This window comes from Carcharhinus amblyrhynchos, chromosome 3 (assembly GCF_965287045.1).
Source record: "Carcharhinus amblyrhynchos chromosome 3, sCarAmb.v2.hapA, whole genome shotgun sequence".
Taxonomy (NCBI): Eukaryota; Metazoa; Chordata; class Chondrichthyes; order Carcharhiniformes; family Carcharhinidae; genus Carcharhinus; species Carcharhinus amblyrhynchos.
The window spans coordinates 26,994,711-27,016,849 of NC_137326.1; the positions used below are offsets into that span (position 1 = coordinate 26,994,711).

The 22,139-nt window shown below is 41.0% G+C and overlaps 1 protein-coding gene across 1 annotated transcript in view; it reads left to right on the forward strand.

Moving 5' to 3' along the window:
• Window positions 1-22,139, forward strand: part of LOC145337704 (voltage-dependent L-type calcium channel subunit alpha-1D-like) — a 651,603-nt gene that overhangs the window by 490,067 nt on the left and 139,397 nt on the right. The window contains exons 31-32 of the mRNA XM_080182539.1: window positions 10,589-10,618; window positions 12,019-12,102. Coding sequence (XP_080038665.1) covers window positions 10,589-10,618; window positions 12,019-12,102 — 114 coding nt within the window. The remainder of the gene's footprint in view (window positions 1-10,588; window positions 10,619-12,018; window positions 12,103-22,139) is intronic.

The following is a 22,139-nucleotide window of genomic DNA, read 5'->3' on the forward strand; positions in this document are numbered from 1 at the left end:
GAAAACGTCCTAGTCTACATAAGAACATAAGAAATAGGAGCAGGAGCAGGCCATCTAGCCCCTTGAGCCTGCCCCGCCATTCAATAAGATCATGGCTGATCTGTCGTGGCTCAGTTCCACATTCCCGCCCTCTCCCCATAACCCTTAATCCCCTTGCCTATCAAAAACCTATCAACCCGCATCTTAAAAATATTGAGCGAGGCAGCCTCCACCACTTCAACAGGCAGAGAATTCCAGAGATTCACCACCCTTTGAGTGAAGAAGTTCCTCCTCAACTCCGTTCTAAACCGCCCCCCACTTTATCTTGAGGCTGTGCCCTCTAGTCCTACTATCCTTTCTGAGCGGGAAGAGCCTCTCCACCTCTACCCTATCCATCCCATTCAACATCTTATACGTCTCAATGAGATCTCCCCTCATTCTTCTAAACTCTAACGAGTACAAGCCTAGTTTATTCAGCCTCTCCTCAGAGTTCAACCCCCTCAACTCTGGAATCAGCCTAGTAAACCTCCTCTGCACTCCCTCCAAGGCCAAAATATCCTTGCGTAAGTGCGGCGACCAAAACTGCACACAGTACTCCAGCTGCGGCCTCACCAGTGCCCTATACAGCTGCAGCAAGACCTCTCTACTTTTATATTCAATCCCCCTCGCTATGAAGGCCAGCATCCCATTCGCCTTCCTGACCACCTGCTGCACCTGCAGGCTGGGTTTTTGCGACTCATGCACAAGGACCCCGAGGTCCCTCTGCACCGTCGCATGCTGCAGTTTTTCTCCACGTAAGTAATAATCCTTCCTACCATTATTCCTACCAAAGTGGACCACCTCGCACTTGCCAACATTAAATTCCATTTGCCAGTTCCTGGCCCATTCACCCAGCCTATCTAGATCCTTCTGCAGACTCTCCACACCCTCCGCACAATTTGCCGTTCCACCAATCTTGGTGTCATCAGCAAATTTCAACACCATACGCTTGGTTCCCTCCTCCAGATCATCTCTATAAATGGTAAATAGCTGAGGCCCCAGCACTGACCCCTGGGGCACTCCACTAGTCACCAACCGCCAATCCGAATAGCACCCATTGACCCCCACTCTCTGCTTCCTATTTGACAACCAATCCTCTATCCACGCTAACACCCTACCGCCAACTCCATGCCCCCTGACCTTCTGTAATAACCTCTTGTGAGGCACCTTGTCAAACGCCTTCTGAAAATCAAGAAACACCACATCCACCGGCTCTCCTCTATCCACCGCCCTAGACACATCCTCATAGAACTCCAATAAATTTGTCAGACACGACTTCCCCTTAACGAAACTGTGCTGTGTTTGCTCTACCAAACAATTCTCCTCAAGATGCCTCGCTATTTTCTCCTTGATCACGGATTCTAACATTTTTCCTGCAGCAGACGTTAAACTAACTGGCCTATAATTCCCCGCCTTTTGCCTGCCACCCTTCTTAAACAACGGCGTAACATTAGCCGTTTTCCAATCTTCTGGCACTTCCCCGGAATCCAGCGACGTTTGGAAAATAATCACCAAGGCATCCACTATCACCTCCACCATTTCTTTCAGAACCCTTGGATGCATTCCATCCGGTCCTGGGGACTTGTCCACAATCAGTCCCTCCAGTCTGTTGAGCACTGCCTCTCTAGTAACAATAATGTCATTCAGGCCCTCCACTCCTACCATCTTTCCATCGCTAACACCTGGCAAATTATTCACGTCCTCCTCCGTGAAGACCGAAACAAAAAAGTTATTCAAGGCCTCAGCCATTTCCCCACCCCCTACCACTAAGTCTCCCCTCTCATCCTCTAAGGGTCCAACGTTCACCCTAGCCATCCTCTTCCTTTTTATGTATTTATAAAAACTCTTGCTATCCTTTTTTATATTAAGCGCTAGCCGAGCTTCATAGTTTATCCTACCCTTCTTTATCAAATTCTTTGTCATTCTTTGTTGACATTTAAACCTCTCCCAATCCTCTTCTCGCCCACTACTCTTAGCTACACTAAACGCATCCGATTTTAATTTAACACTTTCCTTTACCTCCTTCGTTATCCACGGCTGATTACCTCTCCTCTTACGATCCTTTTTAACCATTGGAATAAATTTCTGCTGAGCACCAAGAAAGATCTCCTTAAAGATCCTCCACTGTTCCTCAGCAGACCTACCTTCCAATGCGCTCCCCCAATCAACATTCGCCAATTCCTCTCTCATCCTGCCATACTCCCCTCTGTTCAAACAAAGGACACATGTCCGGGAACCCACTTTCTCCTCCTCCATCTGCATCAGAAACTCCACCATACAATGATCACTCTTCCCAAGAGGATCCTTCACCACAAGGTCCCTAATTCTACCTGCCTCATTACATAACACCAGATCCAAGATAGCTCGCTCCCTCGTCGGCTCCAACACACACTGTTCGAGGAAACTATCCCAGCAGCATTCCAAGAACTCCTCCTCAAGCCCACTGCGTCCAACATGGGTCAACCAATCAATATGTAGATTGAAATCCCCCATAATTATCGCCGTCTCATTCCTGCACGCCGCATTTATTTGCGCATTAACAGCCCGCCCCACCTCCAGATCATTATTTGGGGGCCTATAAATGACACCCACCAGCGTCTTCCTCCCTTTGCTGTTCCTAATCTCCACCCACAACGATTCCACTTTCTGCTCTTTGGTTCCTATATCATCCCTTACTGCCACCCTGATGCTATCCTTAATCAGCAGAGCTACGCCCCCACCTTTTTCCTCCTGCCTATCCTTCCTAAACACTTGATACCCCTGGACATTCAGCTCCCAGTCCCTGTCACCTTGCAGCCACGTCTCTGTAATGGCCACCAGATCATATCCATTTGTGTTGATCTGCGCCACCAGCTCATCCACTTTATTCCGAATGCTTCGTGCATTCAGATAAAGTGCCTTCATCCCAGCCTTCACCTGTACCCTATTTGCCAGAATGCCACCAACCATACTCACGCCACCTACTCCTTTTATTATTGGGACATCCTTGGCCTCCTCCCTTAGCTGCACCCTCTCCTTTACTTTAGACCCCGCAATGTCACCTACCATCGCACCCTCTCCCCCCCCTAATTAGTTTAAAGCCCTAAGTACATTCCTATCTACACAATTAGCCAGGATTCTGGTCCCAGCATGGTTCAGACCAACCCCATCCCACCTGAACAGGTCCCACCTACCCCAATACTGATGCCATTGCCCCATAAATTCAAACCCATTCCTCCCACACCAATCCCTGAGCCACCCATTCACTTCCTTAATCTTATCAACCCTACGCCCGCCTGCACTCGGTTCAGGCAGTAGTCTGGAGATAACCACCTTGTTGGTTCTACTTTTTAATTCCATTCCCAGCTTTTCATACTCCCTCCCCAGATCCTCAGTTCGCATTTTGCCTACGTCATTGGCACCCACATGTACTACAACGATCGGATTCTCACCCTCCCACTCCAGGTTCCTCTGCAGCCTAGATGTGACATCCTGTACCCGAGCACCAGGCAGACAACACACCCTCCTGTGCACTTTGTCATTGTGACAAAGGACAGTATCAATACCCTTAACCACACTATCCTCAATTACTACTACGTTCCTTTTCACCTTCTCTTTGCATCACTGTACCGTGTGCAGTTTGCTCATCAACCTCACAGCCCTCGTTCTCGTCCACACTGGAAGCAAGAACCTCAAACCTGTTATACAGATTGAGAGGCTGAGGCATTTGGTCCCCACCCTTCCTCCTCTCAGCAGCCCCCTCCTGTTCCTGACCCTTAGAGTTAGCCAGTCTAAGGGGGGTGGATGTCTCTTGCACCCCATTGTCAATGGCACCCTCCCTCCCCCTCAGTGTAGCTCAGAGGCCAGCTCATCTACCTTGAGCTGGAGCTCCTCCAGCAACCAACACTTACTGCAGACATGGTCACTGGGAAGGACCCTGGGGTCCACCAGCTCCCACATCATACAGAAACAGCACATCTCATGCCCCTCCATTATTCCCTGTAGTAATATTGAACAAATTCAACGCAAACTTACCTGGTCCTTTTCTCCAAAGCCCTTTGATCCTAAGCCCTAGTAGCTCACTCTGCTTCCCTCTCACTCCGCTGCCCGCTGTCTACACCAGGCCTCCTTTTAAACCTGGCGCTGTTTAAAAGCCTGCTTACCCACAAATCCCTGTTATCCACTCCCTTTGAATTCTTAAAGCAGTAAACACAAAAAGCCCGCGAAAATGCTTTTAAATAATTTAAACAGGTTTTGAACAGGTAATTTCTTACCTGACTCTCTGCTCCTTCACTCGCCTGCTCCAGCAAACAATGGAAGGCTTCACCCGGCCTGAATCTGAACAGAATCTGAACAAAATCTGAACAGAAAACCCTTAATTTCACACTGCTATTGTAGTTCAAGATAATGATGTTGAATTTCAATCGCCAACCACAGAATTGGAATTAATGTGACTGTATTTCTGTGTGAAATCCACAGTAACTTCATTAAGGTTTTGCAAAATACGCTCAATAGTTAGATGCTGAGGATTACACAATAATAAAGTATTGCTGAAAAGAGAGATATCGCCAAAGGTTTTTGTCTATTCAGCCTCTCTTTATAACTCAGTCTATCAAGTCCCGGTAGCATCCTAGTAAATCTTTTCTGCACTCTTTCTAGTTTAATAATATCCTTTCTAAAAGAGGGTGACCAGAATTGCACACAGTATTCCAAGTGTGGCCTTACCAATGTCTTTTACAACTTCAACAAGACATCTCAACTCCTGTATTCAATGTTCTGATGGATGAAACCAAGCATGCCGAATGGCTTCTTCACCACTGTGTCCACCTGTGACTCCAGTTTCAAGGAGCTATGAACATGTATCCCTAGATCTCTTTGTTCTGTAACTCTCCCCAGCGCCTTGTCATTAACTGAGTAAGTCCTGCCCTGGTTCAATCTACCAAAATGCATCACCTCGCAATTGTCTAAATTAAATTCCATTTGCCATTCGTCAGCCCACTAGCCCAATTGATCAAGATCCTGCTGCAATCGGAGATAACCTTGCTCACTGTCCATTATGCCACCAATCTTGGTGTCATCTGCAAACTTACTAGCCATGCACCCTATATTCTCATCCAAATCAGTAATATAAATGACAAATAACAGTGGATCCAGCACTGATCCCCGAGGTACACCGCTGGTCACAGGTCTCCAGTTTGAAAAACAACTCTCTACAACCACTCTCTGGCTTCTGTTAAGAAGCCAATTTTGTATCCAGATAGATAGCTCATCCTGGATCCGGTGAGATTTAACTTTATGCAACAACCTAGCATGCCGTACCTTGTTAAAGGCCTTGCTAAAGTTCATGTAGACAACATCAACTGCACTGTCCTCATCTACCTTCTTTGTTACCCCTTCAAGAAACTCAATTAAATTTGTGAGGCATGATTTTCCACTCACAAAGCCATGCTGACTGTCCCTAAAGGGGAGGAGCTTTCTATCATTTTTTTCTGCGCAAGCATAGTTGGACGCATCGATCGGAGCTGCAGGGTTTTGGGCATGTTAAGCCCTGCCCACCGGCTTATGCAGTGTGATTCGGAATCACTGATATTTTTTCAGATAAAGTGCATATGGGGATGTCTCAGAACAGGTCTAAAAGTTGGATCTGAAACGCTCCCAGTTTCAAGTCCACACAGCACTTATAATCAAAATGGTAACATAGGGCCCTATAATGTTGTACTTTAGATAGGACTGGGTGCTTTTGCGTCCAGGCTTTGGTTTGCCTTGCAGACACTGGTAAGGTATCCAGAACATTGAAGGTCATCACAACCTCTTTCACAGCTGGTAATGAAACCAGGCTTATGGGCAATGGTAAATAACTCATTGCTTTGGCAATAGTTATCCAGGTGCTAGGGTGGTGCTCTAGGAGATATTCAAAAGCCACCAGTGGCAAGGTCGAATGCTGTATCCGGGTGGAGGCAATGGGGTGCTATTATCTTGTCTTCTTTAAAAAGTCCCAGCAATGGTTTATAACCAGCTACTCTCATGAAGCTTCTGCCATAGACATACTGATGGAATTTTTTAATGCCAAAGACAACTGCTAACCCTCTTTCTCTATCTGGGAATATCTCCGCTCAGTGTCTGAGAGGGTCCTAGATGCATACATTTCTCTGTTCCATCTCTCCAACAATGTGCCATTACTACCCCAACCTTGGAAGGGGAGCCATCACATATCAAAATAAGGTCCTTTTTGAGATCAAAATGGGCCAACAAATTAAAGGACAAAAGTTTCTGTTTAATGCTTCTAAAAGCCTCCAGCTGTGGAAACCCCCAAGACCATCTTTGATCTTTCTGTAGTAGCCATACACGGGGGCCAATAAAGAAGCTAAATTTGGAATAAACTTCACCAAACCCCAGAAAGATTTCAATTTCATAGGGTTATTTGGAGTTGGCGCCTCCTTAATGCCCGTCTCCTTGTTCTTCACCCAATAGTCCAAGTAGGGTTTAATTTAAGTTTAAGTTTTAAGTTTATTTATTAGTGTCACAAGTAGGCTTACATTAACACTGCAATGAAGTTACTGTGAAAATCCCCTAGCCACTACACTCCGGCACCTGTACGGGTACATTGAAGAAGAATTTAGCATGGCCAATGCATGTAACCAGCGTATCTTTCAGAATGTGGGAGAAAACCGGAGCACTCAGAGGAAACTTAACATAGACACGAGGAGAGAACATCAGACCCTGTACATACAGCAACCTAAACTAGGAATTGAATCGGGGTTCCTGGTCCTGTGAGGCAGCAGTGCTAACCATTGTGTCGTACACTGCATTCTGAGGCAACCCTTGGAGTATGTTCTCCATGACCTGTTGAAAAATGACACATGCAGACAAGACCCTGAAGGGCAGGCGAGTATACTCGTTATGGCCTTCGTGCGCATTAATTGTCACATGCTTTTCGGAAGGTTCATCTAATTCAAGTTTCATATACACATGGCCCATGCCCAACTGAAAATGCTTGGCAACCTGTTAATCTGGTGTACTTCAATCTGGGGCCTGGGGTATCTGTAAAGTTTATAAACCCAATTGACAGTAAACTTATGGTCTCTACAAAGCAGAACCGACTTACCTGGCTTAAGGACAGGAATAACAGGTGCGGTTGCTCTGCAAAATGAACGGGTCTTATTATGCCCAGCTTTTCAAGACATTCCAGTTTTCACTCTACTTTTTTAATGGAAAGTATTGGACTGGTCTTGTTCTATAATACTTCGATGTAGTATCTGGGTCGACATAGATATTAGCTTTGGCTTCCCTTATTTTTCCAAGCCTTTCCTGGAAAGCTTTGGAGTATTTATTCATGACTTCGTACAGAACCTCCATGTTGAGACTGAATATCTCCAGCCAGTTTAGCCTGATATGCTGGTGCTAATCTCTCCCCATAAGAATAGGTCCTTGGCCCTGCACAGTGATGCATGGAAGTCGAGCTGACTACTGCCTGTAGGTCAAGGGAAGGGAAAGAATAGCCTTCAGACTTCTAGACAGCATACTCCAGAAGGTTGTAGGTGCTAGACAGTGGACTAATGAAAATATTGCAGAAGATCACAATCAAGGCAAAGATTTAAGGATAGTCAAAATGCATGCAATTTTCAAAAAAAAAGGCTAGGATTGTAGTAGTGCTCTTTATTGGCAATGATTCCCTTACGTAAATGGCCAGCTTGACCTTTGTGTTTTCTAAATTCAGGAACTGAATACTAGTCTGTTCCCTGATAATGGAGACTGCAGCCCCCACATCCACTTCCATTTTTAATGGGTGGTTATTTGCTAACAACTCCATTATGGGGGCAACATTTGTCATGGAGATACTATTTAATTCCATTGGCCTTGTTCTTGGTTGTGGGCATAACTGCAAGGTATGGTCCAATACTGGCCTTGGCCCTTTTCAAAATAGGACATGTTTTGACTATTCCTATATCTCTGCCTCAGTGTGGTCTTCTGCAGCACTTTCAATAGTCCACTGTCTGGCATTTACAACCTTCTGGAATATGCTCTCTAGGAGTCTTAAGGCTGTCTCCTCCCTTCTTTCACTGCTGGTGATGCAACTTGGGCTCCACCACTCATTAGAGATTCTGTGATATTTTACCTATACCTTCACTTGCATGAGGTTCCTCCCCCCAGACAGTAGACACTGCTAACTCACATGCCTTTAGTGCCTGAGCTCATTTCTCTGCATCCTCCAATGATAGAGTTATTTCAATGGCCTTCTTTGGAGCCAAGTTGCATTCAGCCAATAATATTTTTTGGATTGTCACATTGTTAATTCCACATATCAGTCTATTTTGCAACATGTCTTTTAATGGTGACTTGAATTGACAGTGATCTGCCAATTTTCATAATCTGGTCAGAAATTTGGTGATAACAGTTCACTCTGCTGTGTCACAACAGTATCACTGAAGCATTATGGAGTGTTGCAGGTCATAATAACCTTTTGCCAAGTCCACTAATTGAAGTCAGGGGCATTTGGGTAGGTCAGGCTTTTTATTACACTGAAGGTCAGGATGTTGCATGTCACCAACATGACCACTTTTGGCCTGAAAAAAGGAACACATGCGCTTTGTGTATTGGGTTCAGTCTTCTATGCTTGCATCGTAGACTTCAAGTTTACCAAAAAGAGGCACTATTCTTATTGGGGCATTACTTGCCTCAACAGTAAAGATGATCCGGACGGAAAAGAAACTCACTTTATTCCTCATCGCTAATATAATAATCTTATTGAAGCCAGTCTTCCATCACCTTCACCCTTTACTTACGACATGTTCAAAGTAACGCTTCACGGGTACAGTATACAGGTCAGCCACAAAGTCTCTTAACTGTGGGTGTGAGTGGAGTAGTCTGGTATTAAACCCCCTGCTGCCCCTTCCCTACTGGGAAGCCTCCACTCTAATAAGGGAGCTTGTATTCTATCGATGATCTCCCATGGCCATCATAACAATTAAAAAGTCTGACAACACCAGGTTTTAGTCCAACCTATTTATTTGATAATATACTCACAAGCTTTCGGGGTTAGCCCCTTTGTCAGGTGAATGGAGAGTTCTGGCCTCAGACAGAGCATATAAAGCACAGACAGTTTAGAGATTACTGATTAGAATGCGAATCCTTACACCTAACCTGCTGTTCAAAACCTGAAGTGGCTGATAATGTGAGTGGAAGGAGCACTGATCACAGGTTAAAGAGATGTGTATTGTCTCGGGCATGTGTATTGTCTCGGGCATTGTCTCGAGATGTGTAAGGTCACAGGCATTCAGCGTCTGACCTTCGGGTAAGCGTTCTCCAAGGCGGCCTTCACGACACACAACAGCGCAGAGTCGCTGAACAGAGACTGATAGCCAAGTTCCGCACACATGAGGACGGTCTCAACAGGGATCTTGGGTTCATGTCGCACTATCTGTAACCCCCGTGACTTGCCTGGGTTTGCAAAACCTCACTTACTGTACTATCTAGAAACAATACACATCTCTTTAACCTGTGATCAGTGCTCCTTCCACTCACATTATCAGCCACTTCAGGTCTTGAACAGCAGGTTAGGTGTAAGGATTCGCATTCTAATCAGTAATCTCTAAACTGTCTGTGCTTTATATGCTCTGTCTGAGGCCAGAACTCTCCATTCACCTGACAAAGGGGCTAACCCCGAAAGCTTGTGAGTATAGTATCAAATAAATAGGTTGGACTAAAACCTGGTGTTGTCAGACTTTTTACTGTGTTTACGCCAGTCCAACGCCGGCATACCCACATCATCATAACAATTACCAAACACTATTACTTAATGCACAATTAGTTTATGCGCTAGTTATAGCATGCAGAGCAAATTAAAACTTGTATAGAGCAGTGGCATAAAACAAGCAATATCAGATCTGATCAGATCAACAAGCATCTGATAATTAATTCCTCTGACTTAAAGGGAACTGAATATCAGGTGCTGTGGATTGCGCTTAGCTGATCCAATACCACCTGTTGTGCATCACCAACCAAGCCTTGAGTTTTTTGACTTTTATTCATTATTCATCTACATAGAGAGAAAGAAAATGATCTACACACTTAGTGAGTAATTTTGCCGTACTTCTTTTAAATAAACTGTTGTACTTGTTGTCTGCTGCCACTTTTCTATCCACTAATCTAAAAGCAATGTAAAGATAATCGATCCTTGAGCCATTTATTCTTGAAAGGGCACCAATTCTATACCACCGAAGTAAACAATCAACAAAACAAATCTTTCCAATGGTTGGACTTGATTATTTAATTAATTATTTCAATTTCCATCAGAACATTAATTGTCTTAATGCATTTTACATTATTGAGTTAACATGCCACAGGATAGGAATATACTTGGGTCCCTTGTGTCTCTTTCTCTCTGCTGGAGAAATTCTTAAAGCATAGCTTGTACTTTTGTAATTGTTATCCCTACTGTAATTCTGACTTAAAATTATTTTAAATGTGTCTTTTCAATTCTAAGTTTGTAATAGACTATAGTCAATAAAAGACTTTTATGTGCAAATTCTTGGATCCACAAAATGTTACATTTCAATGGTTGACTAAGATTTTAACTAACACTTTGTATTAGGTATGTGTGCCAAAAAAGGAAAGATGGCTAGTAAGTGATTTTTATCTGACTGCTTGCAGTGCTTTCACTTCTGTTTGTCAGATACTAATTATGCATGTTATTTTGGGAATTTAGTTGGTGTGACTTGTCCATATTTACCTTCCTATCCTTTCCCTTAGAATCTGAACCCGAATCAGTAACTTAGTTGTTGCAATTGGTGTGGAACGTTTCTTCTACTAGTTAATGAATTGATATCTGGTCAATACATAGGTTATCTGATGTCCTGAAAACACTTTTTACTGTCATTTTTACTTTAAAAAGTTGAAATGAAAAATTCCTGGGTTAGTGTCATATAAAGTACAGTTTCACACACACTACTTTTATCAATAGTCGTTTTAACGCCCTTACTTCATTTAGCATACATAATGCTAACATATAAAAAAGGCTACGTAGTCTATAAAATATTAAGATGTAAATATTTCACAACTATTAAATAAATGTCTTAGTCATTCTGTCCCAGGCATGTCCCATTTACAAAATTATTAAACATTTTTTAGTTTTAATTTAAGGAACAAATTATTGATTTTAAATTTTTCAATTTGTCAGTTTTGTATTTGGCTTATTCGTGGGTCTATTTAGATTGTTTTGAAAATAATTCATTAAATTTAATACCTATCAATTTATATAGGTACTAGTCTTAATAAATTATTTAGGATATTTAAATGGATTTTAATCAAGCAAGCTTCTATTCTTAAACAGAAAGTGCTGGAAATACTCAGAAAATCTGTGAAATGAGAAACAGTGTTAGTGTTTTGAGTGGAAATATGACTCAACATAAGTATAGTTATAAATAAAAGACATGCAGAAAGATGGATACAGTTGGATGAAAGAAAAATGCTCATGCTTTCACAATATTGCAAAATATACCAAAATTATCTGGGTTCCAACAGATTTGTAACTTTTGATAAATGTAAATACAATAGATCACCAAAGGGAAAATACATTCAAGGTTCAGTAGGAATCATTTCTGATTTAAAAATGTAGCATCTTTTGGGTTATTCTAATATCAAAATTAAAATAGAAGTTTTATTTATGGAACGTTGAACATTCTTCAGCTCTAATCTTTACCACACACACCAGTTTACCTAAACAAAACAAATAATTTCATCTTATTACACAATGTATTTTATTTTATTTTACTAGTCTTGGCAGATTATGTATTATCTCTTAAAATGATGCATATATCAATAAAAAATAATTTTTAAACAGTAGAACAACATGATCAGTCAGATAATTTCCTATTAAATTTCTGAGTAAACTATTGTTTCGAAGTTTGAGTTGACAAATTTACTGTTTAGGTTTTGTGTTAAATTCTCCACAGTTAACTAAAGATATATTCATTGTTTAACATGTGTTAATATAAACGTTTGCCCCCTACCTACTTTGTGTAGGGCTATTTTAGTGACGCGTGGAACGTGTTTGACTTCCTCATCGTTATTGGCAGCATTGTAGACGTCGTACTTGGTGAACTTGATGTGAGTACTGTACCTTCCCAGAAACCATTGCTCCTTCCTTTCAGTGCTTCACTAAAGTTATCACTGGACAAGTCACAAACAGTTATACCTATTTTTAGGATATAAATATGGACTTTCAAAACCTGATTTCTCTCACTTTATCACTTTCCTTTTCTAGAATGCAGAAGCGGAAAATTTCACAAAAAAAGCTAGCATAGCTGTGAAAGCATTTGTCCTTTTTTGGCCTTGATGTGTACAGCTCCACTTTTATTGTTCTTTGCTAGTTCAGACTATAATTTCAAAATTCTGATTGAAATTTTATCAATCAGGTTAGTTTAACTACAATAGCTTCTTTGAGCCATAAAATAAAAATCAAATCTCCTGGTCTATGCTGTGCTATGGTCAGGTGCACTGGCAGTCTATACTTCTGAAACTTAAGCATCAAAAGAATGCTGTTCCCCTTATGCATCTATTTAGGTTGTATTGTAAATAATCCATTAAATAAAACTCTCAATTGATATTATATATTCTAGTCTTCATAAATTATTTAGGATATTTAAGTGTATTTTAATCAAGCTGTTACACTTAGTTATATTTGATGAATATGATTAAAATAAAATACAAAAATTTCAAATAAATAATTGAACCCTGGAACATCTAGATAATTTGTTTTAGCCCTTTCATAGCAGTTAACTTTAGAATTTGACAAAAAACTCATTCACAAGAAAAGGGCAAGTGGAAACATGGATACAATTGATTGAAATAAAAATACTTATGCTTTCACAGTGATGCAAAATACAGCCTAGTTTATCTGGGTTGTACCTATATTTGTGTTGTAACTCTGGACTCTCTTGTTACTTTTTTCTGTCTTTTACTGTCTTTTCTCATCCCTTTCTGCTCCTATTGAATGTTTACATTCACAGCACTATTTCGCTGATGCATGGAACACTTTTGATGCCTTAATTGTTGTTGGTAGCGTCGTTGATATTGCTATCACAGAAGTTAATGTAAGTAAAGGCTATCAGTAACTGCACCTCTAAATTTAACCTTGTTCCTATATGAGAACATCTTAACATAGAAGTTCCAAGTCATTATTTGTTCAAACACTTCACTTTAGCAGTGAGTTTTTAATATTTAGACAAATATGTTATACTTCAAGGAGAATTCAAAAGAAGAACTCCAATACTCAATAATTAATTAAAATTCAGCTGTCTGAACTCTTCGTGATCACAACCGACCAAAATAGTTGATGCTCTGTGCTTGTTACTCCAATTTTCTACATCTTTAGTTAAATTGCAAAGCCAATTGCATTCAGGTGCAGCAGATCTATGAATGATAGTGTTATAACAGTGTATTTCTAGCCCAAAGAATTGAAACAGTAATATTATAATACCATTTCAAATTATTTAAATAAACTACACTTTCATCATGTTCCCTAGCTTGCTGCTTTAAAAGGCAATATTATAGTATAAAGCTTTTGTTGGAGTTTGTGTAGTCAAGCTACAGAACATGGAAAACACAAATGAGAATGCATTTTTTCAAAACTTCTTTGCCATTTATATGGTTAAACTGAAGTGTAATGACATGAGTGGTGAAACAATTATCCCATTTATGTCAGTAAACTTCTCTGGTAATATTTGGTACTGCTGGTTCTCTGTTAGTGTTTAATCCTGGCTGTAAAACAAGGAAAAATGTGAAAACTTCATTAGTGAAAATGTTTGTAGCAGTGCCAGTTTCCTAAAGCAAAGTGAAGATAGTAGTTTCTAATAATTTATGAATGGCAAATGAGTAGTTTCTAGTATTTATTCTGAAGTTTGAAAATCCAGCTTTATTTAGCAAGACTGTTTTTTAGATTGTCTGACAAAATAAATTAATTGTACTTAACAATACTTACTTCACTTATGAGCATTCTGTATTCTTGCTAAAATATTGTAAAGCATATTCTGAAACTAAAAACTGAACTTGCTGTCTTTATTTTTAATGTTTAGTATTTGAAAACTCACTGCTAAAAACCATGAATAGAATTAGTCAAACCATTGTATTTTTCCTACTTTTCCAGGTTGCTCATCCATTTGGTAATACGCAGACTGACACTATGACATTAAATAAACTGTGGGTGGTTTAGAATAATCATCGAAGTACACTGTTTTTTTTACAAATTCCTGTTTTCCTCACAGCAGCATGACAGAAACAAATGCTTTCTCGACAGATCCTTTGTACCCTGTTAAAACTATGATTAAGAATTTCCCTTTATCTCAGTGAAACTGGGCAAATAATATTGCATTAATGATTTTTCCTGTTTTGAATCATTTCAGTTAAATAAATAAATTAATGTTTCCATTCATTAAATGGAATCAAAGATTGTTATTCTACCTACAGCAATACAAAATATCACCCATTCAGATTTTTTTCATTTTTTCATCAGTATCTTGGTGACCATGCAAATAGATTGAGTTTGTTATTGTATATTCAGAAGATAAGATGATCACACATTTATGAAACAATTAGTGTACAGAAAATGAGAAAAGATAGGAAAACTGAGAGTGCTGGAAAATACACAGTAAGTCAGCAACTGGAAATGGGAGATCCATTAATATTGCACATGTGACCTTTCATCAAAGCTAAGTTTATTTAATGAAATAATTAATTTTAATAAACTGTGCAGTAAAATCCCAATAATATTTTCAGCAAAATATGTATGATGATTTTTCTAATTTTCCTACATTATGCCTATTATGTTTTCTAGAATCTTGTAGAGGCAAGTATAAGAACTCTGGTTCATGACCGAACACCATGCATTTCTTTGTTGAAACATTTTATAACTTTCCTTTATGCTGTGTTTCACAGTTAAATCACTTAAATTGTGGTCATCCAAATTTTCTTTTCTCATTTGGACAGCTGAAATCTCCAATTTGCCATTTATTAAAATAGAATTTATATTATTTGTCTACTCTAAACTTAGTTAAATTAACTTGCAGGTTAAATAATAACAAAAAGGAAGAAAACTCAATTAACAAATTGACTTCTGTGGACTCAATTAAACAAAATGTTTAGGAAACCTATAAGCATCTCTAGAATGTTGTAACAAAATATTGTCCATGAAAATTTCCATATCAATATTTGAACAAAATCATGGCTTTTTTTTATAATGCAGCAATTGCTATTTTGGATGTATAATACAAACCATTAATGACACAGGTACAAGTTTAGAAATTTCAATAATTATTAGTGCTGATATATTTACGTTGAAGGTAAAGTGTTTTGCATAAAGAGGAATAGTTTATTATTTGTAGAATGGGTCTTAACGGCTGACATTGAGAAAAGCTTCATTTTCTGACATTTGTTATTGTTAGTGAAGAGATCAATAAAAATGTAAAATAGTTATCATGTTCCTGCTTTTTAAAAGACGAAGACTAGCAAACAAAAATGTATTCCAAAATATTTAATTATTTTCAATGTCTACGTTCTATTTCATTTAAAAGGTGGAGGTGAAAATTTGGTTGACCATAATTCGAACAGATTCTTTGCATCGGTTTTTCTGCATGATCACTTGGACTGCCGTAAAATAGATAAAATAAAACCACAATTACTTTGTTAATCATAGCTCAAGTTCCAAATGTTTAATATATGAAACAATCATCGTGCAGTGTTAAGAAATTTAAACCTTAGGGGAAAGCAGCACAATTGGAAACTGCTGCTGTTCAATTCTGGCTTTTCACTCTGTGTAAATGTATGACCTATAACTCCTCAGAAATAATCAAATTTTATCTTGAAAGTAGGTGGCCTTTGTACTGTAAGTAATGCCTACTAAATACACCTTGGCTGATTATAAGGAAGTCATGGGTAAAGATAAAGTCGTCGTAGTCCCAGATGATCTTAGGCTGACTAGTGGTGATTTAACCTGAGGATCACCACACCTCAGGTGAGGTGCAAAGTTGAAAAAGTGGGCTTTCAGGAATAACCTTAGCCAGTGCAGGAATTGAACCCGCGCTGTTGGCATCATTCCGCATCACAAACCAGCCATCCAACCAACTGAGCTCACAGGCTCTCATCAAGTAGTATGAGAAATGAATAGCTGTGATCTTCACAACCACAGACAAAGCAATTCTATTCACAGAGGAATTTCTCCTGTTTTCAGTAAGCTACCATTTGGAGTAATTAAGCCATTTCCCTCTCTGAAGGCCTTCAACTTTCTTAGGCGTAACTCACTCATTAGTCCCAGGTTTCTAGTTCTATGCTTTTTCTTGTATGTTTGAACTTCTTCCTGCACCATTCCTTTGTAAGATAGTAATCGACATGACAGGAGTAAGAGCTACACTGCTGACTGTAAACACTTGGTTGGTCCTATTAGTCCAAACTCTGATGTGCATTTGTAAGTGACTATGTGTGAAACCTCCAGATTTCATTGTTGTGGGCTGGGTGTGGAAAGTTCTGTGATCCGTGAGGGAGATTTCTCTGCTGTTAGGAAGATAGTTATGAAAAGGTGCAATGATTGCAGGATGCAAGTAATCTGTGTCTATTCCTTTCATTGCAGGCAGTATGCATATTTCATACTGCATGCTTATTGCTATGATCATAGCATGCAGCCAATGTTACAGTTGTGAGGTTTTGTAAGGCTATGATGTTTTAGGACTTTATCTTTTGATTTATAAGATCATATTTTAGAACAAAGACAAAGAACAAATACAGCGCAGGAACAGGCCCTTCGGCCCTCCAAGGCTGCACTGATCGTGTGTTCCTAACTAGACCATCCGTTTATATCCCTCTATCCCAGTCTGTTCATGTGTCTGCCTCAACCACCTTGCTTGGCAGTGCATTCCAGGTCCCTACCACCCTCTGTGTAAAATACGTTCCCCACATACCTGTACTGAACCTTGTCCCCCTAACTTGAACTTGTGACCTCTTGTGTTTGTCATTTCCAACCTGGGAAAAAGCTTCCAACTGTTCACCTTATCTACGCCCTTTATAATTTTGTAAACTTCTATTAGGTCGCCCCTCAACCTTCGTCTTTCTAGGGAGAACAATCCTAGTTTACTCAATCTCACTTCATAGCTAAGACCCTCCATACCAGGCAACATCCTGGTAAACCTTTGCTGCACTCTCTCCAAAGCCTCCACATCCTTCTGGTAGTGTGGCAACCAGAACTGCATGCAGTATTCCAAATATGGCTTAATCAATGTTCTATAAAACTGCAACATCATATGCCAACTCTTATACTCTATGCTTCATCCAATAAAGGCAAGCATACCATATGCCTTCTTCACCACCTTTTCCACCTGTGTTGCCACCTTTAAGGATCTGTGGACTTGCACACCCAGATCCCTCTGTGTCTCTATAGTCCTGATGGTTCTGCCATTTATTGTATAGCTCCCCCTGCATTAGGTCTACCAAAATGCATTTATCTGGATTAAATTCCACCTGCCATTTCTTCACCCAATTTTCTAGCCTATCTATATCTTGCTATATTCCCTGACAATGTTCATCACTATCTGCAACTCCAGCAATCTTTGTGTCATCCGCAAACTTACTAATCAGACCAGCTACATCTTCTTCCAAATCATTTATACATATCACAAACAGCAGAGGTCCCAGTACAGAGCCCTGCGGAACACCACTAGTCACAGACCTCCAATCAGAAAAAGATCCCTCCACTGCTACCCTTTGTCTTCTATGGCCAAGCCAGTTCTGAATCCATCTAGCTAATTCACCCTTGATCCTGTGTGATTTAACCTTTTGCATCAGCCTGCCATGAGGGACCTTATCAAATGCTTTACTAAAATCCATGTAGACGATATCCATGGTATCCTCATCAATCATTTTTGTCACCTCCTCAAAAAACTCAACCAAATTTGTGAGGCATGATCTCCTTCATACAAAACCATGTTATTTATCATGAATGAGACTATTCTGTTATAAATGCATATAGATCCTATCTCTAAGAATCTTCTCCAACAATTTTCCTACCATGGACATCAAACTTACTGGCCTAAAATTACCCGAGTTATCCTTGCTACCTTTCTTAAATAACGGGACCACATTTGCTATTCTCCAATCCTCTGGATCTCACCTGTATTTCTGTTAGAGGCCCAGCAATTTTATCTCTTGTCTCCCTCAGTAATCTAGGGCAGATGCCACTACCAATCAACATATCCCTCCCCTTTGTGAATACTGATGCAAAGTATTCATTTAGGATCTCAACTACTTCCTTGGATTCTAAGCATAGTTCCCCTCCTTTGTTCTTAAGAGGTCCAACTCTTTCTCTGACAACCCTCTTGTTCCTAATGTATGTATAAAATGCCTTGGGATTCTCCTTAATCCTGTCTGCCAAGAACATTTCATAACCCCTTTTTGCCCTTCTAACTCCCTGTTCGAGTTCTTTTCTACTTAAGATTGAAGCTTTGAATTTAGGTAAATGAAATGGGTCTTGTGACCTGTTCCAAGGTTTGACTGACAATAAACATGGCTGATTTGATTGTTAGAGGTTGAAGGAAAACTCAGATTATTTTACTGAGAGAAAGCTGTGAGGAGTTTCAATGAGGCAGGATTTTCCGCCCTTCCCGCTGGCAGGATCTTCCGGTCTCAGCGAAGTTCTCTGGCAGTGAATGAGTGAGCCATGAAAATTGCATTTGACTTTGACTGGAAGATTCAGATGGCAGCCATTTGTGAGGCATCTCCGCTGTGGGTAAACCTACCATAAGGGTCTGGAAAATTTGGGCCATGGAAATCATGGTCGCCGTCTCTCGGTATACCATGAGTAAATCTTGAGTGTCCCAAAGTCCCTTACAAATAAACCACTGGCTTCACATATTGCTGTATTGACCACCTCCCCTTCACTCACTCACAAAAGATCTCACCATGACTCATATCTCATATTCATAGGTAAACTGCACATACAGTTAGCACACTTCATAGCTTGCCCAGACAGCCAACTATTCAATATGACAGATATATCGCACATCAGGTTGAATTTTCCCAGCCTCATGATGGCTTGGAAGTCAGGCAATGGGTGGCAGGGAGGTATCAGGAAAATAGGGCGAGCCAAGTTGGAGCAAATCCCTGATGCATTCCACTGGAATTTACATAGTTAAGACTTAAATTAATGACAGTTCCATCTAGCTGACCTCACTGCAGCAAACAGAAGGCACCATCAAAGCCAGATGTTCCATCCACTAAATAAGGAATTGTGAGGAAGAAATACAGTCCTTACAGCACCAACGATCCAATTGGAAGAATTTCTCCCTGATTAGAGCAACATTCCATCTTTCCCTCCATGTTAATTACATTTACACCTCTGAGGGTACCTCCATTTTGGAGCATCCACCTCTCCCTGTGGTGTTGCCCAGGGTTTAGAGCTGCTGACCCTATGATTGGTCTGGCAGCTCTGGGAGCCGACTAGAGATGAATGAGGAGACAACCAATTTGGAGACCATTTCCAGGAAGCTGATTTCTGGCAAATGTGGGCTTGGGCACCTATTTGTTCTCCACTTCGATGTTCCAAACCATGTGGTAAAATCCTGCCCATTGTTGCATCATATTCACCGACACACTTCCCTCTCTTTTGCAAGGCAAGATGGTGCACAACTCTAGGTAGTATTTGGCTGCATGTTCTCACCATCGGTGAGATGGTTCTTGCCATCATTGGAGCATCATTGTGATTAAGGCCGTGGAATGGCTGGGCTCAAACCATTGAAACTGATAGTTAATTCCTGCCAGCTCAGATTCTGTCTTTGCATACACTTTAGAGAGTAGCTTAGAGACAGGGGGAGGGCAATTCTCCTATCCCGCTGTGCTGCTTTTATGGCGCAGCAGGCTGGGAGGCTCAAGCAGAGGCTATTTCGCGGGCTCTCCACTGGGCGCCAAGGCCTCTGGGCGTCTCCAGCAATTGGAATGACTGTGCCATCATCTCCGCACTGATTTCTGGTGCAAAGCTGCATAATTTATTTAAAATCTAATTTAAATAGCATTAGTGATTCCCGGACTGAAATCTCCAGGCCCGCTATCCTCTCTCTCTCTCTCTCGCTGAGTCTCTCCTCCCCCTGTCTCTACTCCCCCCACCCCCTCCCCACCCTGCGCCAGGAGTGGTCTGTTCCAACGCAGTTTAGTACAGCTCCCCACTTGCGGGGAGCTGGCCTTGGCTGGCCTGGGCATGTTCAATGATTGGGCCATGTGGAGGTCGGAGAGGCAACGATGCGGGGATCGCGGGGCTGGCCAGCAAGCACTGCGCATGCGCTGATCTGAACTCCGCTATGACAGATCAGCGCATGCGCAATGGCTCTGCTCAGCGCTATGTTGCTGGCCTTCCCAGCTTGAGTGGCCCTTGCCCCCTGTTGTTCAATGGGATTCATGCTAGTGCACTCTGCAATGTACAGAACATGGGAGTTTCATTTTGAAATTCCTGCTGAAAAAAACTGCATGATTTACTCCAGTTTTTATATGAATTGATGCTAAAAGTTTTTTTTGAGAAAATCAACTCAAGATCTGCACTTGGTGAGACATTTGATCCATGTGGCCTACAATGAGGGCATAAGGAATGGGCAGCACAAATGGTGGCTTGTCTGAGGATGAGGTTCACGGATGAATTATTTTGAAAGCACAGTTGAAGATTTTGATAGGTGGCATACAGAAAGCATAAGAGTAATCATGCTCAAATGCTTGATGCATTAACAGGCCTGCCAGAAAGCCTCCAGTCATTGCCATTCAGCATGAAGAAATCCAACCCTTCAGACGGCTTTGTGTAGAGCTTAGAGTTCATCTTTCCAGCATGTAAATGGTAGCCATTACCTTACTTGTGGAACCATAGTGGCCAATACCTCAGCTTCCATTGCAGCACAAGCTTATTGCACCCAGACTGAAGTAATACAAGCTTGACTTGTTGAATTGCTGCTTGCTGCCACGAAAATTCAGACTACTATCATTGTGGCTGCGGATACCAGTGATGAAATGGACTTGCAATGTCTCATGGCAATACAGCAGCCTATACTTCAAAATATACCTGTGTTCAAAACAGTGTAGAGATGCAGCCCCATAGGGAGTAGTTGCAAAGGAATCCAAACCTGCAATCTTCCAGGATGACAGCATTGATCCTCCCACCTCTGCTATCCTACTGATGTCCTTGCTGTCACCTGTCAACCAGCAGACTTCTGCCACCCAATACTGCACTCCATCACCAAGCCTTCCAGAGCTACAGCTGTGTGATGCAATTTTGCAAGGCCATCTGCAATCTCTTCACACTGAAAGTCAGTAGCCTTCCACAAATCATGCTGCAGCCACTGCATACTCGAACAAGTAAAGGCAAGCAATAAGGAAACACACAGAGATGATTAGTTGACCTTTGATAGAAAACTGAATAGTATGATTAATAAAATTGATTTGTAATGCTGTTGTGTGGTGACTATTATTACAGCATGGTGAGCAAGAGAATGTTGTGATGGTTGGTAACAAAGATAAGGCTTGGGAATGTTGTTGAATGGGCATTTGATGTTGAATTCAGTGGTACCACAGTCGGATGAGCTAATCTTGGACAACCCAGCTGGGAGGAAGTATTTTAGGTGCCTTCTTTCCTTTTCCTCAGTCACTTATTATTCCTCCTTGGCTTCTCATCAGGTGGCAAGGGCTGTGCCCTCATGATGGCAAGATTGTACAGGAAGCAGCAGACCATCACAAATGGTGATACGTACTCTGGAGAGCCAGAGTGACCGATCATTAGGTGCATTGCATCCAGTGATCTGCTCAGCAACATTTTGAATGGCAGCATGACTCATATATATGTTGACCATGTATGCACCAAAGTCATGAGTCAGGTGGCCAGTGAATTGTTCTAATCATCCAATAGCTACAGATTTATCATGATGGCTCAGGTGCCACTGAGAGACACAGAATAAAGACATAACTACTGTTGCCATGATACTAGTCATAGGCTTACATGAGCTGGGCATTGATGGGAACCCTATGGTTGTAGTATACCTATGAATTTACATGCATATCCCATAATGGAATTGGCATCATGCACTTTAGGGCACTTGCAATCCTGGTGAAGCTATGTACTTATTCACCTACTT